We start from the raw sequence: 10006 nt of genomic DNA, 5'->3' as shown, positions 1-10006 counted from the left end.
GCTTCTGCCAGCCGGCGCCGGAAGTAGACAGTTTGGCGGCGCCCCTGGGAGCTGCCACGTCCGAGGACTGGATCCGCTACCGCTGCAGTCATGGTGAGTGTTGTTGGGGTCCGAGACGTCGAGGGGGTTTCGGCGCGTCTGCTCTCTTGACAGAACTCGCTCTCCCGGATTCTTCCTCCGCGCTGAGCCTCAAGCCCAGGGCAGGGGCTGTCCTCTACGGTTTCGAGGTTTGGGAGGCTCTGGCCCTGCCTCTCGGGACCTTTCCGAGGGGAAGGCCGCGGAACCTCCCGGAACTCTGCCGCGCCACTGCCGCATCTCCTGCTCCTTTCTTCCCTTAACAAACAAAACCAAAAGTGCTGCTATAGCTGCTGTGCCCCGAGCCTTTATTCGGTTCCAAGCATTGTTCATATTTAGTCTGCCAATAGTTCCTTGTAGTGGGTGTTGTTGTTCTCAGCATTTTACAAACGAGAAAACTTGAGGTCCAGAGAGATGAAGCGTCTTGCAGGCGGGTAAATGAGAGCTGAGATTCGAATCCTCTTAACCATTTTGTTCTGCCACCTACCATCTCTCACAGCAGAGATGGTTGTTGAACTCTTGCCTAGCGCAGGGACCCACAGAAGGTGCCCTAGCTATGATGAGCACTTCAGGAAACTGATGTAAGGATGGGCTGAAGGACTCTCTGGAGGTCAGGGACTCCGTTTTTACTTTCGTGGTATCCACAATGTATATTCACTCCACACTTACTCATTGAGTGAATGCCTGAATTGAGAACTAATGGCTGAAAGCATCCAGCCTGAGCCTGGCACAGAGTGGGGTTTCATTAAATGCACGCTCAGGCACAGACTTGAGGAACCCGAAGTCAGGACACTGGGTTTAGTTCTTGCTCTGCAGCATGCTCTTTTGTTTGGAGCTTCTTCACTTGCTGATCAGATATGGTCTCTTATGCTGTGACATTCTGCTCATTTTAAGTGAATTTTTAACTTGTTAGCTCACTCTGAAAAGCTGGATTGTTTTTTGAGTACCGCCTCAGTATTTAAAAACAACAACAACAAAGAACAGATAACCAGGTATTGAGGACGTACTCTAAGAGCTTAAAACACATACATTGAGAATCATGGTTCACCAACTCTGGTGGATGAGAGTGGTTAGCAATAAATGCTTGTTATCTCTAAGGTCCTTTGGTGACCTGTTATGAAACTGGCTCCCAGTGAACTTTATTCCTGGCTTTACGTAGCCTTCAGTCACTGGGTTTAGGGAATTCAGTGTAACAGCTACTTTATGTTCTAGATAGGCAGTCTTGTGTGTTGGTAGTTAGGTGAGGCTCTATTCCCAGTTCTGCCTTTACTTAGTCTTGTCACAGTGGCCAGGTGTTTTCTCTTCTCTGGGCTTCAGTTCCTGACTTTGTCAGACAGCCTTGATTAACTTTGCCCTTTGTTTTTTGTTTGTTTGTTTGTTTTTATTCTTTTTTTTTTAATATTACATTAAAATATGAGGTCCCCATTCACCCCCACTGTCCCCACCCCACCACTCCCCCCACAGTAACACTCTCCCCCCATCATCATGACACATCCATTGCATTTGGTGAGTACATCTCTAGGCATCGCTGCACCCCGTGGCCTATGGTCCACACCATAGCCCACACTCTCCCACGTTCCATCCAGTGGGCCATGGGAGGACATACAATGTCTGGTAATTGTCCCTGCAGCACCAACCAGGACAACTCCAAGTCCCGAAAATGCCTCCACATCTCATCTCCTCCTCCCATTCCCCGCACCCATCAGCCATCATTGCCACTTTTTCCACACCAATGCCACATTTTCTCGATTATTTAACCAGAAGTAGTTCATGAATAGAATATCATTAAGTCCACTCTAATCCTTACTGTATTCCTCCTTCCTGTGGACCTTGGCTTGGTTGTGTCTGTTCCACATCTATGTCAAGAGGGGGCTTAGATTCCACATGGATACTGGATGCAATCCTCCTGCTTTCAGTTGTAGGCACTCTAGGCTCCATGGTGTGGTGGTTGACCTTCTTCACCTCCATGTTAGCTGAGTGAGATAAATCCAATAAATCAGAGTGTAGGAGCTGAAGTCTGTTGAGGCTCAGGGCCTGGCTATCATATTGTCAGTCCAGAGATTCAGATCCCCTAGATAACTTTGCCCTTTGTACATCATAGCACATATGTGAAAGCACTTTGAAACCTGTAGAACTCTATACACAGATTTTCCCCCTTGTCTTCCTTACTTCCTTTGCAGTCCTTAGGTCTCTCTCTTTAAAGAGTCTAGAATTTCATGAAAGAATCTGTGCTTACTTGGTGTGTCCATTTTGTCCTGCTTTGCAGCCATCCTCTTCAAGTGTCCACCTTTCTGAAAACCCAAGTCAAACTTTATATCTGCAGGGCTTCTGTTTAAAAAGATGAAATAGGGGAATTGGAAAATATCAATCCCAAACTGAAAATTCATTTTCAGTCCCTTTATATCTGAAGAATTTAGAGATTAGTGGTTGAGCAAAGTGAAAATGTCAGTTTTTGGTCATTCATTTGTTCATTCAACAAATAGTCACTAAGTTCCTTCTGTTTGCCAAGTACTGTGCCTGATGATTTGAAGGGGTTCAAAATCTGCAGATGAGTCAGACCCTGGCGCCAGGAAGCTCAATTAGTCAGGAGAGAAAACAGAGTGTTGTAGACATTCAGTGCTGAAGATATTCAGAAGAGTCTAGTCATTTGGGTTATCTGGGAATTTTCAGTATGGGTATGTAATGTGAGCAGGATCTCAAAGAATGGGTGGGAAGGTAATGACCATAACAGCTGTGTTCCAGCCCTAAATATAACTCCTGCTAGGTGACAGTATAGGGTCTGTCTGTCATGGGGGTGGTCCAGGACACACAGACTTGGGAAGGACTTGAAACAAGTCTCCAAGACTTAGGTATTCACCCTGTTATGTAGAAACTGCCTGGAACATCAGAAGCTGTTATCTCTGAAGGGAGCACCAGCCAGAGCGCCATTGGGTCCCTCCTCACCCTCAAAGGGAGCCTGGACTTGCCATTTTCCCACACACATCCAGCACTCTCAAACCCCGGCGTCTTTGCTGCGTTGTTCTCTCTGTCTAGTGTACTTTTTTAACATGCGCCACCTGGCAGAATTGTTACTCATCATCTGAACTCCAGTTTACATCCTCCTCCACTACCACCAGTATCCCAGGTCCCTAGGACATATAAATAAATCACCATTAAAGTATTTGTCATGCCATGTGATAGTCATTTATGTGTGAGCTTCTCAAGGGCAAGGAGTACCTCTTATCCATCTTTATATCTCCAGTCTCTGGCACAATGCTTGGCAAAAATAAGTGCTTGGAGTGTTTACAAATGAATGAAGGAACAAACAAATGCAGTCAAGAACTTTAGAAACCTTTGGAGGATTTGAGATTAAGTTGGCAATCTATTTGGTTTGTAACCCCACTTACTAATTCCTACAAGATCAAAATGGCAATTACATAAAATGTAATGAGAAGAGAGCAGATGTGCTCAAACCGTTGAGTGCCCGCCTCCCACATATGAGGTCCCAGGGTCAATCCCCAGCCCCCAGTACCTCAAAAAAAAAAAAAAAAAAAAAAAATTTAATGAGAAATCATTGGTTTTGGACTTAAAGTCTTAGCATGTAATTTGTGATAAGAACTGAATAAAGGTGGGAGGTTAAAGGGGTATAGGAAGACCATTTTTGCATACTTTTGTTTTAATAAAATTTAATTGCAGTATATAACTTATACATGAACATACATAAACAATAAATGTATAGGAAAATTAGTGAACCTACAAAACAAACATGCATAGTATCATACAAGGCCCCCATACAGCTCCTCACCACCTTTGCTCCTCACACCTTTGCATTGTTGTGAAACATTTGTCAGAAACCATTAAAGAGCATCTTCAAAATATTACTACTAACTATAGCCCATATCTTATATTTGGTGACTTTTTTCCCAAACCCACACAATTATTAACACCCTGTATTAGTATTGTATATTGGTTATCATTCATGAGAAAACATTCTCATACTTGTCCTGTAAAGCACCATCCATCATCTACCACTGGATTTTTTTTTAAGTTATTTTATTTAGTTGTTTCTACACACACATCCTGTTTTTTTGCACTCACTATTCTCTATGTCTGTTCATTGTGTGCTTGTCTTTTTTTTTTAAGGAGGACCCGAACCCGGGACTTCCCATGTGGGAGGGAAGTGCCCAATGACTTGAATCACTTCTGCGCCTTGCTTGTTGTGTCTCTCATTGTGTTTCTTCATTGTGTCTCTTTGTTGCATCATCTTGTGTCAGCTTGTTGTCTTACTTCTCTTCTTTGGAGGCACTGAGAACCAAACCCGGGAGCTCCCAAGTTGTAGATGAGTGCCCACCTGCTTGAGCCACATCCACTTCCCCCTCTGGGTTCTTTGTGTTATACAGTCCCATGCTTTGTACTTTAGAGTGTACACTCAGTGGCTCTCATTTTTATCACAAAATTGTGCTGTCATCACCTCAGTTCACTTTTAGAACGTTTTCATTACTCCAAAAAGAAAAATCCCATACTCCCTTATACCCCCCAATTGTTGTCTGTTAGTATTGAAAAAAATACCTTCTTGCCTTTGCTGCAAAATATTACAATGTTACTGTTAACTATTGTCCATAAGTTACATTAGTCATGGTTTTCCCATGTATCATTATATTCTTAGCATTTTGTAAAAGAAGACCATTCTTTTTTTTTAAGATTTATTTATTTCTCTCTACCCCCATCGTCTACTGTCTTGTGTCCATTCGCTGTGTGTTCTTCTGTGTCTGTTTGTAGTCTCATTACACGGTCCTGGGAACCAATCCTGGGACCTTCCAGAGTGGGAGAAAGGCGATCATTCTCTTGCGCCACCTCAGCTCCCTGGTCTGCTGCGTCTCTTATTGACCCTTCTCTGTGTGTCTTTTTGTTGCATCATCTTGCTGTGTCATCACTCCCAATGGGCCAGCACTCCTTGCTTAGGGCAGCACTCCACATGGGCCAGCTTGCCTTCACTAGAAGGCCCTGGGCATTGAACCCTGGACTTCCTATATGGTAGACAGGGGCCCAATTGCTTGAGCCAAATCCGCTTCCCAGAAGAGCATTCTTTTATTTATACTATTAACCAGTCTTCATCCATCACTGAAATCAGTATGTTTTACATTCCCTCGATTATTCTCTAGTTGCCTTTCAATTGCCATTTACTTCATCAAACTACCCCTTTCAGCCACAATCATATTTATAAATCAGCAGTGTTAGTTATACTCATTATAATGTGTTACTCTCAGCTCTGTTCATTTCTACACTTTTACAATTAACCTAACTAATAATGCTACATACATTAAGCATTATCTCCCATTCTCAACTTACCTTCAACTTACTCTAGAGTTTACCTCTGTGAGTTTACTCATCGTATTTGGTTCGTATTAGTGAGACTATATATTTGTCCTTTTATATCTGACTTCGTCAAGGTTCATCCTTACTGTCATATTCATCCCAATTTCATTAGCTGAATTGTATTCCATTGTGTATGTATACCACATTTTGTTTATCCATTCATTGGTTGATAGACTATGAATGGTTCCATATTTAGCAATTGAACATCATGTGCAAATGTCAGATTGCGTCCTTACTTTCAGTCCAAACAGAGTCCCAGAATCAAGATTGCTTGCTCAAATGGCAGTTCTATATTCAGCTTCTTGAGATAATGCAAACTCTCTGCCATAGAAGCTGTACCGTCATCCTAATTCCAACCAACAGTGAAGGAGTCTTCCTGGTTCTCCACATCTTCTCTAGCACTTGCAGTTTCCTGGGTTTTTTTTTCTTTTTTAAAGATTTCTTTCCCTCACCCCCATTGTTTTTGCGCTCACTGTCTGCTCTCTGTGTCCATTCGCTGTGTGTTTTTCTGTGTCTGCTTGTCTTCTCTTTTAGATGGCGTGGGAACCAATCCTGGGACCTTCCAGAGTGGAAGAAAGGTGTTCAATCTCTTGCGCCACCTCAGCTTCCTGGACTGCTGCATCTCTTATTGTCTTTCCTCTGTGTCTCTTTTTGTTGTGTCATCTTGCTGCACCAGCTCTCCCCACAGGCCAGTGCTCACTGTGGACCAGTTCACTGCGCGGGCCAACTTGCCTTCACCAGGATGCCCCAGGACTCGAACCCTGGACCTCCTTTATGGTAGACGGGAGCCCAATTACTTGAGGCACTTCCACTTCCCGTCCTGTTTTTTAATAATGGCCATTCTATAAGGTGTGAAACGGTATCTTATTGTAGTTTGATCTGCATTGCTCTAATACCTAGTGATGAGCATTTTTTCATGTGCTTTTTGGCCATTTGTGTTTCACTTCAGAAAAATGTCTATTCAAGTCTTTTGCCCATTTTTTAATTGAGTTGCTTATCTTTTTATCGTTGAGTTGTATTATCTCTATACAACATGGATATCAAACCCTTACAGATATGTAGTTTCCAAGTATTTTCTCCCGTTGACCCAAGTATTTTCTCCCGTTGAGTAGGCTGCCTTTTTCTTTCTTTTTTTTAAAGATTTATATTTTTTTTATTTCTCTTCCCTCCATTGTCTGCTCTCTCTGTCCATTCACTTTGTGTTCCTCTGTGTCCACTTGCATTATCCAACGGCATTGGGAAACTGCGTCCCTTTTTTGTTGCATTATCTTGCTGCATCAGCTCTCCATGTGTGCGGCGCCACTCCTGGGCAGGCTGCACTTTTTTCACGCAGGGCGGCTCTCCTTGCAGGATGCAGGCACACTCCTTGTACATGGGGCACCCCTACGCAGGGGCACCCCTACATGGCATGGCACTTCTTGCATGCAGCAGCACTGCACATGGGCCAGCTTACCACACGTCTCAGGAGTCCCTGGGAATTGAACACTGGACCCTCCATATGGTAGGCAGACACTCTGTCAGTTGAGCCATGTCTGCTTCCCTTTTTCTTGACAGAACACTGTTCTTCTTTGAAGAACAACAGTGTTTTATTTTGAGGAGATCCCATTTATTTATTTTTTTCTTTTGTTGCTTGTGCTTTGGATGTTAAGTTTAAGAAACTACCACCTGCCACAAAATCTCGAAGATGTTTTCCTACTTTTTCTTCTGAGTTTTATGATTGTAGCTTTTACATTTAGGTCCTTGATCCATTTTGAGTTAATTTTTTTATAAGGTGTGAGGTAAGGTCCTCTTTTTTTCTTTTGGTTATAGATATCCAGTTCTCCAGTACCATTTGTTGACTCGGCTGCTCTGACCCAGCCAAGTCAGTTGATTGTGGAAGTAAGGGCCTATTTCTGAGTTCTTGATTTGGTTCCATTGGTCAATCTGTCTGTCTTTATGCCAGTACCATGCTGTTTTTATCATTGTTCCTAAATAATAAGTTTTAAAGTCAGTAAGTGAGAGTCCTCCAACTTCATTCTTCTTTTTATAGGCATTTTTGGCCATTCAGGGCCCCTTACCCTTCCAAATAAATTTGATAATTGACTTTTCCATATCTGCAAAAAAGGTTGTTGGGGTTTTTATGAGGATTACAATTTAGTGTTCCAGTCCATGAACATGGAATGTCCTTCCATTTAAGTATTCTTCAGTTTCTTTAACAATGTTTTGTAGTTTTCTGAATACAGGTCCTTGATGTCCTTAATTAAGTTTAATCCTAAATTTTTTATTCTTTTAGTCGCTATTATAAATGGATTTATCTTTCTGATTTCTTCTTTAGATCGTTCAGCAGAAGTGTTTAGAAATGCTACTGAGGAGCAGGTGTATCTTAGTGGTTGGGTGCCTCCTTCACATATACAAGGTCCAGGGTTAAATCCCCAGTACCTCCTGAAAAAAAAAGATCAAAGTGATTCAGTGGGCGTAGAATTTCTTTGAGCATTCAGTTAAAAAGAGAACTGAAGGTCACCTCTAGCCCTAAGGAGGTCCCCTTTAATACCAAGTCACAGAAAAATTTTGGAGCTGGTGTAGCTCAATGGTTGAATGCCTGCTTTGCACGTACAAGGTTAAATCCCTAACACATCCTTTAAAAAAAAAAAGCAGCAGGTGTAGCTCAGTGGTTGAGCACCTGCTTCCCATGTTCAAGATCCTGGGTTCGATCTCTGGTACCTCTAAAAACACTACTGATTTTTTGTGTATTGATCTTGTATCCTGCCATTTGGCTGAACTCGTCTATTAGTTCAAGTAACTTCGTTGTGGATTTTTCAGGATTTTATAGATATAGTATCAGCAAATTGCAAAAGTTTTACTTCTTTTCCTATTTGGACGTCTTTTATTTGTTTCTATAGCCTAATTGCTCTAGCTAGAACTTATAGCACGATATCAAATAACAGTGGTAACAGTAGGCATCCTTGTTTTGTTCCTGATCTCAGTGGGAAAGCTTTCAGTCCTTCGCTACTGAGTACAATGCTAGCTGTAGGTTTTTCATATATGCACTTTACCATCTTAAGAAAGATTCCTTCTATCCTATCTTTTGGAGTGCTTTTCTCAAGGAAGAATGCTATATTTGTCAAATGCCTTTCCTTTGTCAGTGGAGAGGATCACGTGGTTTTTCTTCTATTTATTAATGTGGTTTATTATACTAATTGATTTTCTTCTGTTAAAAAACCCTAGCATACCTGGTATAAAACCCACTTGATCATGATATTTGGTTCTTTTACTGCTTTTGGATTCGGTTTGCAAGTGTTTTATTGAGGATTTTGTATCTGTATTCACTAGAGATACTAGTCTATAGTTTTCTTTTTTTGTAATATCTTTATCTAGTTTTGGTATTAGGATGATGTTGGCATTCTTTCCTTTTTGGTTTTTTGAAAGAACTTGAGGAAGATTGGTATTAGATCATCTTTGAATATTAGTAGAATTCACCTGTGAAGCCATCTGGTCCTGAACTTTTCATCTTTGGGAGTTTTTTTTGTTTTTGTTTTTGTTTTGTCTTTATTTTTTTTAATGTTACATTCAAAAAATATGAGGTCCCCATATACCCCCCACCCCCTTCACCCCATTCCTCCCCCCAATAACAACAGTCTCCTCCATCATCCTGAGATACTCATTGCATTTGGTGAATACATCTCTGAGCACCGCTGCACCTCATGATCAGTGGTCCACACCATAGCCCACATTCTCCCCCAGGCCACCCAGTGGGCCATGGGAGGACATATGATGTCTGGTAACTGTCCCTGCAGCACCACCCAGGACAACTCCAACCCCCGAAAACGCCCCCACATCACATCTCTTCCTCCCACTGCCTACCCTCAGCAACCACCATGGCCACTTTCTCCACACCAATGCCACATTTTCTTCAATTACTAATCACAGTAGTTCATGAATAGAATATCAGTAAGTCCACTCTAATCCATATTCTATTCCTCCATCCTGTGGACTGTAAATGGTTGTGTCCACTCCACATCTATATCAAGAGGGGGCTTAGATTTCACATGGATGCTGGATGCAATTCTCCTGCTTTCAGTTGTAGGCACTCTAGGCTCCTTTGGGAGGTTTTTGATGACTGTTTCAATCTCTACTCATGATTGGTTTGTTGAGCTCTTCTCTTCTAGGGTCAGTGTAGGTGGTTAATGTGTTTCTAGAAATTTGTCTGTCTCGTCTACATTGTTGAGTTTTTGGGTGTCCAGTTGTATAATAAGTGGTTATGATCTCTCTTATTTCTGCAGGGTCAGTGGTAGTGTTTCCCCTATCTTTTTTATTTCTGTCTTCCCTTTCTATTGTCAGTCTAGCTAAGGATTTGTTGATTTTGTTGGGTCTTCTCAAAGAACCAACTTTTGGTTTTGTTGATTCTCTGTTGTCTTTTTGTTATTGTTATTCTGTTTCATTTATTTCTTCTCTGATCTTTATCTCTTTTGGCTTGGTTTGGAATTAGTTTGGTATTTTTCTAGTTCCTCCAGGTATGCAGTTAGGTCTTCAATTTTAGCTTTCTTCTTTTTTACTATAAGCTCTGAGGGCTGTAAATTTCCCTCTCGGCATTGCCTTT

General features: G+C 41.8%; 1 protein-coding gene across 2 annotated transcripts in view; it reads left to right on the top strand.

The window, feature by feature from the left end:
• The window catches only part of SEC13 (SEC13 homolog, nuclear pore and COPII coat complex component), a 53716-nt gene continuing 43710 nt past the window's right edge, over positions 1 to 10006 (top strand). For both annotated transcript variants that reach the window (XM_004452696.5, XM_071212224.1), the window contains exon 1: positions 1 to 93. In XM_004452696.5, the coding sequence (XP_004452753.1) occupies positions 91 to 93 (3 nt within the window). In that variant the 5' untranslated portion in view covers positions 1 to 90. The remainder of the gene's footprint in view (positions 94 to 10006) is intronic.

The sequence above is a fragment of the Dasypus novemcinctus genome, chromosome 26 (assembly GCF_030445035.2).
Source record: "Dasypus novemcinctus isolate mDasNov1 chromosome 26, mDasNov1.1.hap2, whole genome shotgun sequence".
NCBI lineage: Eukaryota > Metazoa > Chordata > Mammalia > Cingulata > Dasypodidae > Dasypus > Dasypus novemcinctus.
Note: the sequence above shows the minus strand (reverse complement) of the source record. Positions and strands in the feature narration are given on the sequence as shown.